Below are 20,211 nucleotides of genomic sequence, written 5' to 3'. Positions count from 1 at the left end.
GTGGTTGGTTAACAGCTCCCATCAGCATATGATATTTTGACTCTGTAACCATGTCATCTAAGTTGACCATGTTGCCAGCAGCATCCCTCTGCTGGCTTGCCTCTGAAGCAAAGCAAGATGGTTCCTGGTCGGTCTCTGGATGGGAGACCAGATGCTGCTGGAAGTGGTGTTGGACGGTCTCCAAAACAATATTCCAAATACCCCAGGGCAGTAATAAGGGACGTTGCCCTGTGTCGAGAGCCGTCTTTCGGATGGGACGTTAAACGGGTGTCCTGACACTCTGTGGTCACTAAAGATCCCATGGCACTTATCGTAAGAGTAGGGGTGTTAACCCCCGGTGTCCTGTCTAAATTCCCAAGCTGTCACTCAGACCATCATGGTCACCTAATCATCCCCTGGTCCCAATTGGCTCATTCATCTCCCCTCCTCTCCCCTGTAACTATTCCCCAGGTCATTGCTGTAAATGAGAATATGTTCTCAGTCATCTTACCTTGTAAAATAATAAATAAGGGTAAAATAAATTAAAAAGTCCTCTGTGGGGTTTGTTATTTTGGGCTTGTGTGTGGACTCCCTCTCTCGTTCATCCGGGCCTGGAGTGATACTGATCTCAGAGCTGTGCTTCCTCATCTGACTCCAATCAGCAAGCCCCTGTATCCTGACCCTGGGCCTGTCTGTCAACCTGAACAAAGACCTCTGTGTACCGGCGGACGGACACACGTGAAACAGCACATCTACACTAATGCTTCATGCACGCGCTGTCTACATAGGCGTACACACACACACACACACACACACACACACACACACACACACACACACACACACACACACACACACACACACACACACACACACACACACACACACACACACACACACACACACACACACACACACACACACACACACACACACACGCTCCCAGTCCACTTCCCCCACCTCCCCCATTCCTTCTCTTTTTCCACATCAGATGGTTTTCAGGCCACCTGAGGCACTGAACAAATGTAGCACAAATGAAATTTCCTGCTTGGGTTATTGATGCCATTAAAAACTTGCATATTGAGCCTCGCAATCATTTTAGTCTTCATCGGGGAGCCTGACATTCAGTGAATTAGCTGATGTTAGCCACAGCTATATCTCTTAGCGTTCGGAGCGTTCCTCATCTAGCGGGTCAAATGGTCAAATCTGTCATCTCATTTGGCCTGTCCGCCAGGCCTGCGATTGGCTAATCCCTCCTAATCGTATCTCACGGCATCATTTGTCCATAATGTGTTTCTTTAGACACATAATCAGGTCAGCGATGACTTTCTTTAGGCTTTAAAAGAGCATGTGGTTATAATGATTGGTTTTAGCCTTTGCCCTCTGACTTTGCTTCGATGAGACTGTGGGCTTTGAATGCTGAACTTCCACGGCGCTTCATATCTCCCTCCCAACCCCTTGGTCTTCTGTCTGTCTCAGGGCTCAGACCTGACACGCTCTGCCTCCACGGCGCCCCATCTCTCCCTCCCAGCCCCTTGGTCTCCCGTGTGTCTCAGGGTTCAGACCTGACACGCTCTGCCTCCACGGCACCCCATCTCTCCCTCCCAGCCCCTTGGTCTCCTGTGTGTCTCAGGGCTCAGACCTGACATGCTCTGCCTCCACGGCGCCCCATCTCTCCCTCCCAGCCCCTTGGCCTCCTGTCTGTCTCAGGGCTCAGACCTGACACGCTCTGCCTCCACGGCGCCCCATCTCTCCCTCCCAGCCCCTTGGTCTCCTGTGTGTCTCTGGGCTCAGACCTGACACGCTCTGCCTCCACGGTGCCCCATCTCTCCCTCCCAGCCCCTTGGTCTCCTGTGTGTCTCAGGGTTCAGACCTGACACGCTCTGCCTCCACGGCACCCCATCTCTCCCTCCCAGCCCCTTGGTCTCCTGTGTGTCTCAGGGCTCAGACCTGACACGCTCTGCCTCCACGGCGCCCCATCTCTCCCTCCCAGCCCCTTGGTCTCCTGTCTGTCTCAGGGCTCAGACCTGACACGCTCTGCCTCCACGGCGCCCCATCTCTCCCTCCCAGCCCCTTGGTCTCCTGTGTGTCTCTGGGCTCAGACCTGACACGCTCTGCCTCCACGGTGCCCCATCTCTCCCTCCCAGCCCCTTGGTCTACTGTGTGTCTCAGGGCTCAGACCTGACACGCTCTGCCTCCACGGCGCCCCATCTCTCCCTCCCAGCCCCTTGGTCTCCTGCGCGGCTCCAGGGAGTCCAGCTAAAGCGAACACAAACACAGAGGACAGGGAGGGACCTGACTCTGACCTGTCCAGCTGTTCCTGTGGTCACAGCAGACGTCCCCCAGGCGCCACAGACCTCACCAACACAATGCCACACCACACGCCCCTTGTCCTCGCCCACCCGGATTGGGCCACTCGACCACATTCCTGCAACTCCATGCCAGGCTGGGCACGTCTGATAAACACCCCCAGTAATACCCCACAAACCCCCACAGCTGAGATATCATCATCATCATCCGCTACAAACACGCCAAAACACGACCGGCAGAAAGGTTTTTCCTCTCCCCCTCCCTCATCCCTCTCTCAAACGCTTCCAAACCAAACGACGCCACAAAAGCCCTTGTGTTTTCAGCTGCCCGAGGAGTCCGAACGGGAGGGAGAGAGAGAGAAAGGGGAGGAGACGGGGTTAAAAAAGAAAGAAAGTTGTTGATGTCATTGAACCATGAAACCGTTGTCCTGGGGTTGAAATTGCACTGTATACAAGTTCCTCGGTGCTGTGGCTGGGAGGATAAACATGTCTTGCATCAGCTCTGTGCTTGTGTCACAGATTTCCTCCCTTGGCTTCCATTCCCTCTATACCGGGACTGCTCTGAGCTCCAAGATCGCGGCTCGTCCAACTCCGAACACACTAAAACCGGCACGTTTACTGAAACGTTGATTAATGTGCTCTGTCCCTGCAAAGAAATGAAATAATAATCAAACTTTCAATTAGCTCACACATACAGTACTGCCTGTCTGTCTAGGGGCCAAATACACTGACTATACACTGTGTACACGAACCAAGTAAAAGTACATGATTCCTCACTCAAGCTGCATGCTGTTCTTAATGTGTTGCTGTACATGGATTTGGTAGTGACATCAACATGAGGTGTGTACCGCAAAACTGTGCCGTTGTTGTGTTCGTTGCGAATAATGCTGATTATTTTTTATTTTTTTCAGATTATCACTCGTTATGTTTACCAACTGCTGGAGACAAAGTGCAACCTGACAAAGGAAATCGTGCCGGTAAGTATTTGCGAGTGAACAAAAAAACCCAGAGGCTTTCAGGCCTTTAAAGATTATAGGGGATATTAGACGTGAAAGTTGACGTAAATGCGTCGGCTTCCGAGAATGATTATGATGTTGAGTGTCCCGCGGAAAAAAACTAGGATCGGATGAGAAGGAAATACGCCTTTTGATTTCTCTCGCTTTGTCCAAAAGTGTCTCATCAACAAACAAACTGTATTTGTGACACGTTGTCTCCCGAGTCAGGAAAAGCTGTTGCTTAATCTGTTTTGCATTCAAACGCTCTCAAAAGGGACTTGATTCCCTGCTTACTGGACCATTCTAGCATTCTAGCTCTCTGCTCATCCCAACATTCAACACAGGCTTGACTCCCCCCCTCCCCGTTGCTCTTCGTTCCTGAGGAAGATTGGTCCTTTTCCTCTTAGCATTTCTCTCTCCCTGTTCATAGTGAATGTTTACGACCTCTGTTGTTCTGGCGCAGGGAGGAGCCGTTAACGGCGCTAACAACCTATAAATCACCGCGCTAACCCAGTTTTTTATTACACCTGTACACTTTTACACTCTGCCTGCCCTATTTATCTCATTATTCCGCCGGAATATCGCACTGTTCCGTGGGTGTGTGGTAGTGGTGGGTCCGTCCACCTGCCTCGAGTTGAACTTGTGACCGCAGATTTTAAGCAGATTAACCAGGGCCAAGTATAGAAGGAGGGAACAAGAGAAAGAAAGAGAAGAAAGGCTGAGATTTCTCCCCCTCCCCTTTTTCTTTGTCTGCTTGGATTAAGTTCCTGCAGCTGCCACCCATGGTTTTTATGGACAGTGCGTGTCTCCTCAGAGATTCCTCTAGGCACGCTGGGGACCTCGTCCATCCAAGGGCAGTTGAGGACACGCACTGGACTTATTCGTTACTACGGAGGATGTCAGACCCTCCTTCCCACCCACCCTTCCTTCCAAAAACATGCTAGCAGGGCCTTCCCGAGTACTGTACTTCAGAAAATGAATTTGATGACATATTTGTTCAAATTGCAGCACTAACGAAAGGATGATATTGTGTCATGTGACCAGGTGGATGCCACAGCGGAGGAGCCCAGGAGCTTCATCTACCTGAGTGCTGATGCCATGTCCAACCCTGCCAAGCTGCTGGTGCTCATCCAGGGTTGCGGGGTGGTCCGGGCCGGCCAGTGGGCACGACGCCTCATCATCAACCAAGACCTTGACTCAGGAACACAGATCCCCTTCATCACCCGCGCCCAGGAGGTAGGGGCGCCGCCCACCCGGGTGACACTGTGGGGGGGGGGGGGTAACCTGCCAGGGGTACAGAGGTGTTAGGTTGGTAGGGGTGGATGGGGTTACCATGGGGTAACCATGGGGTGGGCTCTGCAGATTGTGTTTAGGTATGGGTCTTCGTCAATGGCAGACCTGGGTGTGGCCTTGTGACCTATGGCAGCCTGGTTGGTTAGGGCTGTAGCTTGGCTTTTTAGATGAGTCTAGGCTGCTGTGTGTGTGTGTGTGTGTGTGTGTGTGTGTGTGTGTGTGTGTAAGGGACATAGAACGTGATTCTGTGTTTCTGTGGTGTATATATTTCTTGGTTTCAGTTTGATTTGTGTTAAGTACTTTGTCAATTTATAAACGGGTTATTGTGAGAGTATGCAGGCCTGTAGCCTATTTCTGTACATGCATCTTGTTCAACCCCCCCATCTCTCTCTCTTTGTATTCCCCTGTGTGGCGCTGCAGTTCAGTGTTATAGGCTGTGATTATCTCTCTCTCTCTCTCTCTCTGCCTCTCTCTCTCTGTCTGCCTGTCTGTCTGTGTGGAGTCTTAGCTGCAGGTCAGCCCTCAGGTCTGCTGCAGCTTCACATCACCGTGCTCCCTGATCAGCGTGGCTCCCCCCTCAACACGGCACACACAAACACACTCTATCTCTCTCTCTGCATCTCTCTCTCTCTCTGCATCTCTCGCTCTCTCTCTCTCTCTCTCTCTCTCTCTCTCTCTCTCTCTCTCTCTCCCTCTCTCTCTCTCTCTCTCTCTCTCTCTCTCTCTCTCTCTCTCTCTCTCTCTCTCTCTCTCTCTCTCTCTCTCTCTTTCTACCTCTCTCCGTCTCGCTCTCACACCCCCTCTCTCTCGAAGAGAGATGCCTTGGAAGGCATCCTGGGCCGTGCCCTGCTTCACGAGCATGTACCCTAGAGATACCCAAGGTTTGGAGTGGGGGGGTGGAAGCAGTATGTTGTTGTAAATAATGGTAGTGATGTGAGGTAGTGAAGAAAGGCCTTTAGGAGTCCACGAGGCCTAAGGGACTGGGGAAGCTTTGAGACCACCTCGAGTATCTCCTTTCACTTCCTTCTCTAAGAGGTATTCTATTGTTTTTTTGTTCGGGCTCTCTCCAATGAAAACCCCTATTTTAGGACAGCCACATTCCTACACAGATTTTTCATCCATAATGTGTAAACCCAGGTGAAGTTTTAGCGCGAGCTGTGATGCCGATGTTGTGTGAAGTGTAATTTAGATTCTCATTTCTTCTCTCCGTGCCCTTGTGTACGGCAGGACTGCGTCAGTGTGCCCGGAAGCCCCGGCTCTCCACACTCTTATTTCCCCCCTCATCACAGCGCTCATTTGTCAACCTGGCCTAAGCTACCTGCCTAATTTAATCGTCCCACCGTTCAAATTGACTTAGGGGAGATCCCTGCTTTCTCCCTCTCTCCCGCCTTCTAAATGTCATAAAGACTTGCGCAGACGACCAGGTTTATTTGCCAGCGCGACTGGAGCAGACGTGTGTGTTACAGTACGACTGGTTATTATTACATTTTCCCGGAGAGTTGCGTTCCTCAGACGCAAAGTGACAGGCGAGATATAGAGACCGCTGTGAGTGTAGCCCGTGTCCATTCATCATGATAAAACAAGGAGCCGTAATCCTTACGCCTTTGACACATGGTCATCATGGCATTTACAGGAAGTCCTTCCACTCTGGCTTTACACTGGGATGTGGCTGGATACCTATTAGCCACTGCTGTTGGCGCTTCCTAGTGAAATTCCCCCCTAGGTACAGATCTAGGATCAGTTCCTCCTCTCCCAATCACAACCTTATCCATTAGTAGTGTAAATGCGCAACTGACCCAATTGTGAGGCCTCTGAGATTGCAAGGGTCTTAGGAGGGAAGCCAGGAGTTATGACCAGACCAGGGAAAAACTCTGGTTACGTGGTTAGGAAAAGCGGAAGCGAGGCAGACCGACAGTTCCCTCTCTGACGACCCGAGTGGTAGCTCTAGCCCGGCTCTACGAGGAGACGTTTATCTCCGCCTCTCATCTCAGGTGCGCTGATTAACACATGGCCGACCAGGAGATCAAGTGGAACCTCCCGCTGCAGATTCATCATGTCCTCCACTCTTCTCTCATTTTCTCCCCTTTCCTGTCCGGAAGAATCCTCTCTTGGAGAGCTGTATAGATCCACAGAGAGCTGTCGTGTCCAGGATATTGAACGGCGCAGTGTGTACTGTCTGAGGAGGCTAAAGTGTAGGCGGGACTGATATAGGTGCTCCCTCTCCTTATGTGGTAACCATTCCAGAATGGTGCTCTGCTATAATAAACTGTTATACTGTTTTCTAACAAAGGCCATTCCGTGGATACAATTCATTCACCCCACCCGACTCCATGCGTTACCCCCTGTGTGTACTACCACGAGATGCAGAGGAACCGTGCGGTCCGTAGTCATTGCCAGTGTGTTCTAATGGAGACAATGAGAGCCGTTTAGCCATACAACACACACATATACACACACACGGATGCACCCACGCACGAGCAGCCATATCGCCGGGCAGAGGGGAATTCACACCATGTATATGTCAGCGGTAGAAAACCCCCACTTTTCATTCCTCTCTGTCCTCCTTTGAAGCCACACTTAGCCCCCGCTCTCCTGTCCAATGGGATCAGTTCTGGCAAAGCCGTGGATTGTGGGAAAAGGAGTTTGCGCTGGTTAATCAGACCCCAGACGCCCCCCTTGACCGGGCATGTGCCTCTCCCCCATCAGGGGTGAATCTGAGGGCAACCTTCCCTGGCTCTCACCATCAGACCTGCCTTACTCAAAACATACTTATTTCTGTGACGCCAACCTTTAGGCTATATCAGTAGCCACAGTGAAAACGACTAGCCCTAGTGTCCACTATGGATAACAAGTATGCTGTACCTACGTCTATGACAAGCTATCACACTGTCACCAAGACTATGACAATTAAATAAGCAATGCCTGAGTGTGTGGTTTCAAAACAATCGACGCCCAGTTATGACAGCTATACCAGCTATATATGACAGCTATACCTTGCCGTTTATGACTACTAAGATATTGTATGTGTGAATACACTGCCACACACACACACACACACACACACACACACACACACACACACACACACACACACACACACACACACACACACACACACACACACACACACACACACACACACACACACACACACACACACACACACACACACACACACACACACACACACGCGCGCACAGGCGCATGTATCCATACTCACACACACACACACACAGAACATGCACGAACACACACACTTCACCACTCACACCACTCTCCCTCACACTCGGCACAGTCGTTGCGGATGGTGTGGAAATGGCGCTATTCCCAGAGCCTGGCTGTAAAGTGACAGGCGAGGGGAGCCCACTCCAGCGCGGGCCCCAGTGGCAGCACAGGCAGAGTTGGGAGGCAGGAGAGGAGAAGAGGGGTGGAGGGAGGCAGCCGGGCTGACAGCTCCACTGCAGGGAGAGGCCCTCTTAATGACAGCTTATTCCTTCATGATTTCAATTCTTGACAGTGGACAGGTCTGCTTGTTGCGTCATGGCAGCTGTATCATTACCTTCTGGCCCTGTCAAGGCTGCATTTTGATAGAGAAAGAGGGAGAGCAAGGGAAAGGAAGGAAGGAAGGAAGGTAGAAAAGAGGACAACCGACCAGTGGTAAGAGTGAGGGAAAGGGGAAAGAAAGAATAGAGGAAGAGAGAAGAGAGAAGAGGATGTGGGCAGGATGTGTTTAGCAGTGCTGGGTTCTAGTAGTCACCTGGGATTGTGAGTGGATTGGTGCAGTACACAAACACTGTCATTCATGGTTGAAGGGGAGCGATAGGAAATGCTGTCACATACTGTCTGCAATATTCAGGATAACATGCAACTAGGCAAACGCACGCCCACATGTACACACAAACTAGGCTTTGGCGGTATCCAGATTGCCATACCTTCATACCAACCTTGTCTCATACAAGGGTATTCGGTAATACCGGCACTGAACACAAGGGCCGCAATTTCAAACCCCACTGAGCATCTGTAATCTGAAGGTTAGCAATGACAACAAGTACATGTTAAATCCCATAGGGAATGCTAGCTAAATGCTAATGAGCGAATAGCGAACATTTTATACATTTAACATTTACATTTAAGTCATTTAGCAGACGCTCTTATCCAGAGCGACTTACAAATTGGTGCATTCACCTTATACAATGTCTGATAGAAACTTTTTGCAGGACAGACATTCCTGCTCGCAAAGTTACACAAGTAACTCAAAACTGCTACTCCCAGTTACACGCACAAACAAATATAAGACCGCAAGGCTCTTGATCCAGGAGAGGTTTCTCTGCTTTTAGCAAGAGAAGCTTGATTTTGCAAGAAGCTAAACCAAATGCACAATTGCAGAGCATTTAGAACATTTTAGACCGTTAACTTAATAATAGTTAAGAATGTGAAATGTCAGAATAGTGGGAAGAGAGAATGATTTATTTCAGCTTGTATTTCCTTCATCACATTCCCAGTGGGTCAGAAGTTTACATACACTCAATTAGTATTTGGTAGCATAGCCATTAAAAGCTTCCCACAATAAGTTGGGTGAATTTTGTCCCATTCCTCATGACAGAAATGGTGTAACTGAGTCAGGTTTGTAGGCCTCCTTGTTCGCATACGCTTTTTCAGTTCTGCCCACAAATGTCCTATAGGATTGAGGTCAGGTCTTTGTGATGGCCACTCCAATACCTTGACTTTGTTGTCCTTAAGCCATTTTTCCACAACTGACTGATGTCTTGAGATGTTGCTTCAATATATCCACACACTTTTCCATCCTCATTATGCTGTCTATTTTGTGAAGTGAACCAGTCACTCCTGCAGCAAAGCACCCCCACAATATGATGCTGCCATCCCCGTGCTCCTCGGTTGGGATGGTGTTCTTCGGTTTGCAAGCCTCCCCCTTTTTCCTCCAAACATAACTATGGTCATTATGGCCAAACAAAGTACACCTTTGTCCCCATGTGCAGTTGCAAACCGTAGTTTTTTTATGACAGTTTTTGAGCAGAGGCTTCTTCCTTGCTGAGCGGCATTTCAGGTTATGTTGGTATAGGACTCATTTTACTGTGGATATAGGTACTTTTGTACCTATTTCCTCTAGCATCTGAAACAAGGTCCTTTGCTGTTGTTCTGGGATTGATTTGCACTTTTCGCACCAAAGTAGGTTCATCTCTAGGAGACAGAATGCATCTCCTTCCTGAGTGGTATGATGGCTGCGTGGTCCCATGGTGTTTATACCTGCGTACTATTGTTAGTACAGCTGAACGTGGTACCTTCATGCATTTGGAAATTGCTCCCAAGGATGAACCAGACTTGGCTGATTTCTTTTTTGATTTTCCTGTGATGTCAAGCAAAGAGGCACTGAGTTTGAAGGTAGGCCTTGAAATACATCCACAGGTACACCTCCAATTGACTCAAATGATGAAAATTAGCCTATCAGAAGCTTCTAAAGCCATGACATTTTCTGGAATTTAAAGCTTTTTAAAGGAACAGTCAACTTACTGTATGTAAACATCTGACCCACTGGAATTGTGATACAGTGAATTCTAAATGAAATAATCTTTCTGTAAACAATTGTTGGAAAAATTACTTGTGTCATGCACAAAGTAGATGTCCTAACCAACTTGCCAAAACTATAGTTAGTTAACAAGAAATGTGCGGAGTGGTTGAAAAATGAGTTTTAATGACTCCATCCTAGGTGTATGTAAACTTCAGACATAAACTCAGAAATCTGGTTCGGGTTCAGATTTGGGATACGCTCAAAACAAAAGATCTCAAAAACAACTTCCTATCACTGGATTACCAATTTGAAGGTGATAGCGCTCACTGTTGCCCCTAGTGGACAGTTTCCATGTCGTCTCCCGACGTCCTCAGACATGGATGGACGTTGAATACTGACTTGTCACAGGTGACCTGGCTGGGGTTGGAAGCCGCTCTCGCCCAGTGGTGTTTGGAGCGCAGGAGTGAGGGAAAACAAGCATTTGACAGCAGCAATACATATGGGAACTCTGCTGTAGCCTCAACCATGCGCCTCTTTTTTCTTACTTTTTTAATCCACATTCCCTCTCCCAATCCATATTTTTAACATATCTGTTTTTTTTCTGATTGGTTTTGAATGTATCTTTGACCCCTACCTCTAAACCCCCCCCCCCCTCCCGGTCCCAATCACGACGCCCCCTTTCTCCCTGCAGTGCACCCCCCACACCCAACAACCCCCTTAAGTCAACCCCTCACTCCTGCTCCTCACACGCACGCAGAGTAAGAAAGGAAAAAGCCTTGAACCCCCCCCGAAAAAAAAAACAAGCAACTGCATTTCATTGAAAATAAAGTATTTAATAAAAAACAGGATCTATACACCCTCCTCCCACCCTGCCCCCTCCTTGCTCTTTCTAGTCAGTTAGGCTCGGCACTGGAGACTTGCTGGAAAGAAAGAGGGGGTGTGGTGTTTTCAAAAGTGTGTCAAAAGCCTTGGGGTTTGTATCTGCCCAGAATTTCAATGGGAGGCTGAAAGGGGGCAGGGAAGCGGGCTGAACTCAAACACAGGAATCTTGTTTCATTTCTGTCATGTTGCTCTTTTTTTGTCTGTTTTTTTTTTTGCTGGATTGATGTCTTTTTCCAAATTTGCTTCTCGACTTCGTCGCTTTGTGATACTGTGATACTGTATACCAGCAGCTCGCTCTCGCCCTCTCCTTCTACTCTCCCTCCTCCCCGTTTTCTCCTCAATTCCCCTCATTTTACCCCCTAGCCCTGAGCTCTCGTGTGTGTGTGTGTGTGTGTGTGTGTTCTCTGACTGCTCTCTGCATTAAATAGCAGTGTACGTTGCTTGTGTGTAAATCTTAGGGCGTTTTTCCTCTCATCTGGTGATCATGGTGGAAGCTGGTGTTTGGGGGTTAGGTTATGATGTATGTATGCATGTACAAGAAGGGCATGTGTGTGGTGTGTGTTTAGGGGTTGGGTTATCGAGGCTCTCGGGGGTTCCGGCAGGGTAGCATCGAAGGAGTGCCCTGCGTGAAGGGGGTCAGAAGATGGGCTGGTCTGAGCTGGCCTTGTAATTGAGGCCCTGCATGGGACCCATATCTCCAGGTGGAATGTGCAGCGTTTCCTGCAGTAAAAATCAATGCACTTGACGCCATCAAAGGCAGCAGAGGCTGAGACTTGCTCTGGGGTTAAACCTCTTTTAAATAGCCTCCCGCGGGACAGCAGCTGTCAATAAAACCCAATTATTACCAGACCCGGGAAGAGCTCGTCTGCACAGGCCAAATTAAAAATTGATCAGAAGGGGAGAAAACATTATTTTTGTGGTCGTATTCCCTATCTTAACAGAGCTGCGGTGAATCTCTCATCATAGGGCCCCCCCCCACCACTCTCCTGCTTCTTTATGAACAATGGAACACCATGCTCAGTGTGTATTTGCATATTAAACGTGTGTGTTTGGAGTATATAGTTTTTTCTTCTTCCAGGATTAGATTGCTGCGTGTGAGTGTGTGTCTGTCTGCGTGTGCGTGAGTGTGTGCGTGAGTGTGTGCGTGAGTGTGTGCGTGAGTGTGTGCGTGAGTGTGTGCGTGAGTGTGTGCGTGAGTGTGTGCGTGAGTGTGTGCGTCTGTGTGCGTGTGTGTGAGTGTGTGTCTGCGCGCGTGTGTGTGAGTGCATGTCTGCGCAGACACACACACGCACGCACACGCAGACAGAGTGTGTGCGTGAGTGTGTGCGTGAGTGTGTGCGTGAGTGTGTGCGTGAGTGTGTGCGTGAGTGTGTGCGTGAGTGTGTGCGTGAGTGTGTGCGTGAGTGTGTGCGTGAGTGTGTGCGTGAGTGTGTGCGTGAGTGTGTGCGTGAGTGTGTGCGTGAGTGTGTGCGTGAGTGTGTGCGTGAGTGTGTGCGTGAGTGTGTGCGTGAGTGTGTGCGTGAGTGTGTGCGTGAGTGTGTGCGTGAGTGTGTGCGTGAGTGTGTGCGTGAGTGTGTGCGTGAGTGTGTGCGTGAGTGTGTGCGTGAGTGTGTGCGTGCGTGTGCGTGTCTGCGTGTGCGTGAGTGTGTGCGTGAGTGTGTGCGTGTGTGCGCGTGCGTGTGTGCGTGTGTGCGTGCGTGTGTGCGTGACGTGTGTGCGTGCGTGTGTGCGTGAGTGCGTGTGCGTGCGTGTGTGCGTGTACGTGTCGTGCGCGTGTGCGCGTGTGTGCGTGCGTGTGTGCGTGCCTGCGTGAGTGCGTGCCTGCGTGAGTGCGTGCCTGCGTGAGTGCGTGCCTGCGTGAGTGCGTGCCTGCGTGAGTGCGTGCCTGCGTGAGTGCGTGCCTGCGTGAGTGCGTGCCTGCGTGAGTGCGTGCCTGCGCGCGTGCGTGTCTGCGTGTCTGCGCGTGCGCGTCTGCGTGTCTGTGCGTGCGCGCGTGCGTGTCTGCGCGCGTGCGTGTCTGCGCGCGTGCGTGTCTGCGCGTGTGTGCGTGCCTGCGTGTCTGTGCGTGTGTGTCTGCGCGTGTGTGTCTGCGCGTGCGTGTCTGCGTGTGTGTCTGCTGCGTGTGTGTCGTGCGCGTGTGTGTCTGCGCGTGTGTGTCTGCGCGTGCCTGTCTGCGCGTGTGTGTCTGCGCGTGTGTGTCTGCGTGTGTGTCTGCGCGTGTGTCTGCGCGTGCGTGTCTGCGCGCGTGCGTGTCTGCGCGCGTGCGTGTCTGCGCGCGTGCGTGTCTGCGCGCGTGCGTGTCTGCGCGTGTCTGCGCGCGTGCGTGTCTGCGCGCGTGCGTGTCTGTCTGCGCGTGCGTGTCTGCGCGTGCGTGTCTGCGCGTGCGTGTCTGCGCGTGCGTGTCTGCGCGTGCGTGTGTCTGCGCGTGTGTCTGCGTCTGCGTGCGTGTGTGTCTGCGCGTGTGTGTCTGCGCGTGTGTGTCTGCGCGTGTGTGTCTGCGCGTGTGTGTCTGCGCGTGTGTGTCTGCGCGTGTGTGTCTGCGCGTGTGTGTCTGCGCGTGTGTGTCTGCGCGTGTGTGTCTGCGCGTGTGTGTCTGCGCGTGTGTGTCTGCGCGTGTGTGTCTGCGCGTGTGTGTCTGCGCGTGTGTGTCTGCGTGTGCGTGCGCGTGTGTCTGCGCGTGTGTGTCTGCGCGTGTGTGTCTGCGCGTGTGTGTCTGCGCGCGTGTCTGCGCGTGTGTCTGCGCGTGTGTGTCTGCGCGTGTGTCTGCGCGTGTGTGTCTGCGCGTGTGTGTCGTGTGTGTCTGCGCGTGTGTGTCTGCGCGTGTGTGTCTGCGCGTGTGTGTCTCTGCGCGTGTGTGTCTGCGCGTGTGTGTCTGCGTGTGTGTCTGCGCGTGTGTGTCTGCGCGTGTGTGTCTGCGCGTGTGTGTCTGCGCGTGTGTGTCTGCGCGTGTGTGTCTGCGTGTGTGTGTCTGCGCGTGTGTGTCTGTGTGTGTGTGTCGCGCGTGCGCGTGTGTGTCTGCGCGTGTGTGTCTGCGTGTGCGTGTGTGTGTCTGCGCGTGTGTGTCTGTCTGCGTGCGTGTGTGTCTGCGCGTGTGTGTCTGCGTCTGCGTGTGTGTCTGCGTGTGTGTGTGTCTGCGTGCGTGTGTGTCTGCGTGTGTCTGCGTGTGTGTGTCTGCGTGTGTGTGTCTGCGTGTGTGTGCGTCTGCGTGTGTGTGCGTCTGCGTGTGTGTGCGTCTGCGTGTGTGTGCGTCTGCGTGTGTGTGCGTCTGCGTGTGTGTGCGTCTGCGTGTGTGTGCGTCTGCGTGTGTGTGCGTCTGCGTGTGTGTGCGTCTGCGTGTGTGTGCGTCTGCGTGTGTGTGCGTCTGCGTGTGTGTGTGTGTGTGTGTGCGTGTGTGTGTGCGTCTGCGCGTGTGTGTGCGTCTGCGCGTGTGTGTGCGTCTGCGCGTGTGTGTGCGTCTGCGCGTGTCTGTGCGTCTGCGCGTGTCTGTGCGTGTCTGTGTGTCTGCGCGTGTCGCGTGTGTCTGCGTGTCTGTCTGCGTGTCTGTGCTGTGTCTGTGTGTCTGCGTGTGTCTGCGTGTGTCTGCGTGTGTGTGTGTCTGCGTGTGTCTGCGTGTGTGTCTGCGTGTGTCTGCGTGTCTGCGTGTGTGTGTCTGTGTGCGTGTGTCTGCGTGTGTGCGTGTGTCTGCGTGTGTGTGTGTCTGCGTGTGTGTGTGTCTGCGTGTGTGTGTGTCTGCGTGTGTGTGTGTCTGCGTGTGTGTGTCTGCGTGTGTGTGTCTGCGTGTGTGTGTGTCTGCGTGTGTGTGTGTCTGCGCGTGTGTGTGTGTCTGCGCGTGTGTGTGTCTGCGCGTGTGTGTGTGTCTGCGCGTGTGTGTGTGTGTCTGCGCGTGTGTGTGTGTCTGCGCGTGTGTGTGTGTCTGCGCGTGTGTGTGTGTCTGCGCGTGTGCGCGTGTGTCTGCGCGTGTGTGTGTGTCTGCGCGTGTGTGTGTGTGTGTGTGTGTGTGTCTGCGTGTGTGTGTGTCTGCGCGTGTGTGTGTGTCTGCGCGTGTGTGTCTGCGCGTGTGTGTCTGCGTGTGTGTGTCTGCGTGTGTGTGTCTGCGTGTGTGTGTCTGCGTGTGTGTGTGCGTGTGTCTGCGTGTGTGCGTGTGTGTCTGCGTGTGTGTGCGTGTGTGTGTGTGCGTGCGTGTGTGTGTGCGTGTGTGTGTGTCTGCGTGTGTGCGTGCGTGTGTGTGTGTGTCTGCGTGTGTGTGTTGCGTGTGTGTGTGTCTGCGTGTGTGTGTCTGTGTGTGTGCGTCTGCGTGTGTGTGTGTCTGCGTGTGTGTGTGTCTGCGTGTGTGCGTCTGTGTGTGTGTGTCTGCGTGTGTGTGCGTCTGTGTGTGTCTGCTGTGTGTGTGTGTGTGTGTGTGTGTGTGTGTGTCGTGTGTGTGCGTGTGTGTGTGTGTGTGTCTGCGCGTGTGTGTCTGCGCGTGTGTGTCTGCGTGTCTGCGCGTGTCTGCGCGTGTCTGCGCGTGTCTGCGCGTGTCTGCGCGTGTCTGCGCGTGTCTGCGCGTGTCTGCGCGTGTCTGCGCGTGTGCGTGTCTGCGCGTGTGTGTGTGTCTGTGCGCGTGCGTGTGTGTGTGTCTGCGCGTGTGTGTCTGCGCGTGTGTGTGTGTCTGCGTGCGCGTGTGTCTGCGTGTCTGTGTGTCTGCGTGTCTGTGTGTCTGCGCGTGTGTGTGTGTCTGCGTGTGTCGCGTGTGTGCGTGTGTCTGCGTGTGTGTGCGTGTGTCTGCGTGTGTCTGCGTGTGTCTGCGTGTGTGCGTGTGTCTGCGTGTGTGCGTGTGTGTCTGCGTGTGTGCGTGTGTGTCTGCGTGTGTGCGTGCGTGTGTCTGTGTGTGTGTGCGTGTGTGTCTGCGTGTGCGTGTTCTGTGCGTGTCTGTCTGTGTGCGTGCGTGTGTGTCTGCGTGTGTGTGTGTCGTGTTTGTGTCTGTGTGTCTGTGTGTTGTGTGCGTGTCTGCGTGTGTGTTGTGTCTGCGTGTGTGCGTGTGTGTCTGTGTGTGCGTGTGTGTGTGTCTGCGTGTGTGTGTCTGCGTGTGTGTCTGCGTGTGTGTGTGTGTCTGCGCTTGTGTGTGTGTGTCTGCGCTTGTGTGTGTCTGCGTGTGCGTGTGTGCGTGTATGTCTGCGTGTGTCTGTGTGTGTCTGCGCGTGCGTGTGTGTGTCTGCGCGTGCGTGTGTGCGTGTGCGTGTCTGCGCGTGCGTGTGTGTGTCTGCGCGTGCGTGTGTCTGCGCGTGTCTGCGCGTGCGTGTGTGTGTCTGCGCGTGCGTGTGTGTGTGCGCGTGCTGTGTGTGTGCGTGTCTGCGCGTGCGTGTGTGTGTGTCTGCACGTGCGTGTGTGTGTGTCTGCGTGTGTGTCTGCGTGTGTGTGTGTGTCTGCGTGTGTGTGTGTGTGTCTGCGTGTGTGTGTGTCTGCGTGTGCGTGTGTGTGTGTCTGCGTGTGAGTGTTTGTGTCTGCGTGTGTGTGTGTTTGTGTCTGCGTGTGTGTGTCTGCGTGTGTGTGTCTGCGTGTGTGTGTCTGCGTGTGTGTGTCTGCGTGTGTGTGTCTGCGTGTGTGTGTCTGCGTGTGTGTGTGTCTGCGTGTGTGTGTGTGTGTCTGCGCGTGTGCGTGTGTCTGTGTGTGCGTGTGTGTGTCTGTGTGTGCGTGTGTGTGTCTGCGTGTGTGTGTGTGTGTGTCTGCGTGTGTGTCTGCGTGTGCGTGTGTTTGTGTCTGCGTGTGTTTGTGTCTGCGTGTGTTTGTGTCTGCGTGTGTTTGTGTCTGCGTGTGCGTGTGTCTGCGTGTGTTTGTGTCTGCGTGTGTTTGTGTCTGCGTGTGTTTGTGTCTGCGTGTGTGTGTGTCTGCGTGTGTGTGTGTCTGCGTGTGTGTGTGTCTGCGTGTGTGTGTCTGCGTGTGCGTGTGTGTCTGCGTGTGTGTGTGTGTGTGCGTGTGTGTGTCTGCGTGTGTGTGTCTGCGTGTGCGTGTGTGTGTCTGCGTGTGTGTGTGTATGTCTGCGTGTGCGTGTGTGTGTCTGCGTGTGCGTGTGTGTGTCTGCGTGTGTGTGTGTGTCTGCGTGTGTGTGTGTGTGCGTGTGTTTGTGTGTGTGTGTGTGTCTGCGTGTGTGTGTGTGCGCGTGTGTGCGTGTGTGTGTGTGTGTGTGTCTGTGTGTGTGTTTGTGTGTGTGTGTGTGTGTGTGTGTGTGTCTGTGTGTGTGTCTGTGTGTGTGTGTCTGTGTGTGTGTCTGTGTGTCTGTGTGTGTGTCTGTGTGTGTGTCTGCGTGTGTGTGTGTGTGTCTGCGCGTGTGTCTGTCTGTGTGTCTGTCTGTGTCTGTCTGTGTCTGTCTGTGTCTGTCTGCGTGTGTCTGCGTGTGTCTGCGTGTGTCTGCGTGTGTCTGCGTGTGTCTGCGTGTGTCTGCGTGTGTCTGCGTGTGTCTGCGTGTGTCTGCGTGTGTCTGCGTGTGTCTGCGTGTGTCTGCGTGTGTGCGTGTGTCTGCGTGTGTGTGTGTCTGCGTGTGTGTGTGTCTGCGTGTGTGTGTGTCTGCGTGTGTGTGTGTCTGCGTGTGTGTGTGTCTGCGTGTGTCTGTGTGTCTGCGTGCGTGTGTGTCTGCGTGCGTGTGTGTCTGCGTGTGTGTCTGCGTGTGTGTGTCTGCGTGTGCGTGTTTTGTGTGTGTGTGTGTGTCTGCGTGTGTGTGTGTGTCTGCGTGTGTGTGTGTGTCTGCGTGTGTGTGTGTGTCTGCGTGTGTGTGTGTGTCTGCGTGTGTGTGTGTGTCTGCGTGTGTGTGTGTGTCTGCGTGTGTGTGTGTGTCTGTGTGCGTGTGTGTGTGTGTGTGTGTCTGCTGTGTGTGTGTGTCTGTGTGTGCGTGTGTGTGTCTGTGTGCGCGTGTGTGTGTCTGCGCGTGTGTCTGTCTGCGCGTGTCTGTCTGCGCGTGTCTGCGTGTGTCTGCGTGTGTCTGCGTGTGTCTGCGTGTGTCTGCGTGTGTCTGCGTGTGTCTGCGCGCGTGTGTCTGCGCGCGTGTGTCTGCGCGTGTCTGCGCGTGTGTGCGTGTGTCTGCGTGTGTGTCTGCGCGTGTGTCTGCGTGTGTCTGCGCGTGTGTCTGCGTGTGTCTGCGTGTGTCTGCGTGTGTCTGCGTGTGTCTGCGTGCGTGTGTGCGTGCGTGTGTGCGTGTCGTGTGTGTGTGTGCGTGTGCGTGCGTGTGTGTCTGCGTGTGCGTGTGTGTGTGTCTGCGTGTGCGAGTGTTTGTGTCTGCGAGTGTTTGTGTCTGCGTGTGTGTGTGTGTCTGCGTGTGTGTGTCTGCGTGTGTGTGTGTGTCTGCGTGTGTGTCTGCGTGTGTGTGTGTGTCTGCGCGTGTGTGTGTGTGTCTGCGTGTGTGTGTGTGTGTCTGCGTGTGCGTGTGTGCGTGTATGTCTGCGTGTGTCTGCGTGTGTCTGCGTGTGTCTGTGTGTGTTTCTGCGCGTGCGTGTGTGTGTCTGCGCGTGCGTGTGTGCGTGTGCGTGTCTGCGCGTGCGTGTGTGTGTCTGCGCGTGCGTGTGTGTGTCTGCGCGTGCGTGTGTGTGTGTCTGCGCGTGCGTGTGTGTGTGTCTGCACGTGCGTGTGTGTGTGTCTGCGTGTGTGTCTGCGTGTGTGTGTGTGTCTGCGTGTGTGTGTGTCTGCGTGTGCGTGTGTGTGTGTCTGCGTGTGAGTGTTTGTCTGCGTGTGTGAGTGTTTGTCTGCGTGTGTGTGTCTGCGTGTGTGTGTCTGCGTGTGTGTGTCTGCGTGTGTGTGTCGTGTGCGTGTGTGTGTCTGCGTGTGTGTGTCTGCGTGTGTGTGTCGTGTGTGTGTGCGCGTGTGCGTGTGTCTGTGTGCGTGTGCGTGTGTCTGTGCGCGTGTGCGTGTGTGTGTCTGCGTGTGCGTGTGTGTGTCTGCGTGTGTGTCTGCGTGTGCGTGTGTTTGTGTCTGCGTGTGTTTGTGTCTGCGTGTGTTTGTGTCTGCGTGTGTTTGTGTCTGCGTGTGTTTGTGTCTGCGTGTGTTTGTGTCTGCGTGTGTTTGTGTCTGCGTGTGTGTGTCTGCGTGTGCGTTTGTGTCTGCGTGTGTTTGTGTCTGCGTGTGTTTGTGTCTGCGTGTGTGTGTGTCTGCGTGTGTGTGTGTGTCTGCGTGTGTCTGCGTGTGCGTGTGTGTGTCTGCGTGTGCGTGTGTGTGTCTGCGTGTGCGTGTGTGTGTCTGCGTGTGCGTGTGTGTGTCTGCGTGTGCGTGTGTGCGTGTCTGCGTGTGCGTGTGTGCGTGTCTGCGTGTGCGTGTCTGCGTGTGCGTGTCTGTGTGTGCGTGTCTGTGTGTGCGTGTCTGTGTGTGCGTGTCTGTGTGTGTGTGTCTGCGTGTGTGTGTCTGCATGTGTGTCTGCGTGTGTGTGTGTCTGCGTGTGTGTCTGTCTGTGTGTGTGTCTGCGTGTGTGTGTGTCTGCGTGTGTGTGTCTGCGTGTGTGTGTCTGCGTGTGTGTGTGTGTGTGTTTGTTTGTGTGTGCGTGTGTTTTGTCTGCGTGTGTTTGTGTCTGCGTGTGTTTGTGTCTGCGTGTGTGTGTGTGTGTGTGTCTGCGTGTGTGTGTGTGGCTCTGTATTGATTATGGTCTCGTTTTGTCTTACTTTTCTGGAACCATTTATTTGTCAGTCAGAAAAAGACAGAGGAAAAAGCAGCACCTCCTCGGGCTTCCTGCCCCTTTAGGGAAACACACGGAATAGGATTTCTGAAGACACGGACAAGGAATAAGAATAAACAGTGCTGACACACAGATATAGGCGAAACACACACACACAGTCCTAGAAAACGATGAGCGGTTCACGCTGCTAGAATCAGAAAGAAGCTGCAGGATGGATGGAACAACAAAGAAACGGTGGGGAAATCAACTTTGATCTGAGTGGCGAAACATTATACGGAAATATGCATTTATTAGCCCCAGTGTTGATAATTGCTTTTTTTTTGTGTTGTCCAAATTAACAAATGATATCATCAAGGCAGCAGTGTGTGAGGTGGGTAGTAGGTCGTTTGCAGCTGCGGGGCAGTGTGTGTGTAGTGTGTGAGTGTGTGTGTGTGTGTGTGTGTCCCGCTGGGACGGTCTTGTTTAGACTCTCTTCCAGAGCGCCCGAGGCAGTGTGTGTGGTGGATTCCTGCTCACTGTCTTCCTGGGAACACTCCACTGAGGCCAGGCACAGAGAACACACACACACCACTAAAACAGCTATCGACCCCCACTCCT

General features: G+C 53.0%; 1 protein-coding gene across 4 annotated transcripts in view; it reads left to right on the top strand.

Annotated features, from left to right (window-relative positions):
* Nucleotides 1-20,211, top strand: part of LOC124035998 (cotranscriptional regulator FAM172A homolog) — a 221,709-nt gene that overhangs the window by 16,747 nt on the left and 184,751 nt on the right. For all 4 annotated transcript variants that reach the window (XM_046350020.1, XM_046350023.1, XM_046350022.1 and 1 more), the window contains exons 5-6: nt 3,200-3,265; nt 4,328-4,519. In XM_046350020.1, the coding sequence (XP_046205976.1) occupies nt 3,200-3,265; nt 4,328-4,519 (258 nt within the window). The remainder of the gene's footprint in view (nt 1-3,199; nt 3,266-4,327; nt 4,520-20,211) is intronic.

This window comes from Oncorhynchus gorbuscha, linkage group LG05 (genome assembly GCF_021184085.1).
Source record: "Oncorhynchus gorbuscha isolate QuinsamMale2020 ecotype Even-year linkage group LG05, OgorEven_v1.0, whole genome shotgun sequence".
Classification (NCBI taxonomy): Eukaryota; Metazoa; Chordata; class Actinopteri; order Salmoniformes; family Salmonidae; genus Oncorhynchus; species Oncorhynchus gorbuscha.
This window is presented reverse-complemented; position numbering and strand designations above follow the sequence as displayed.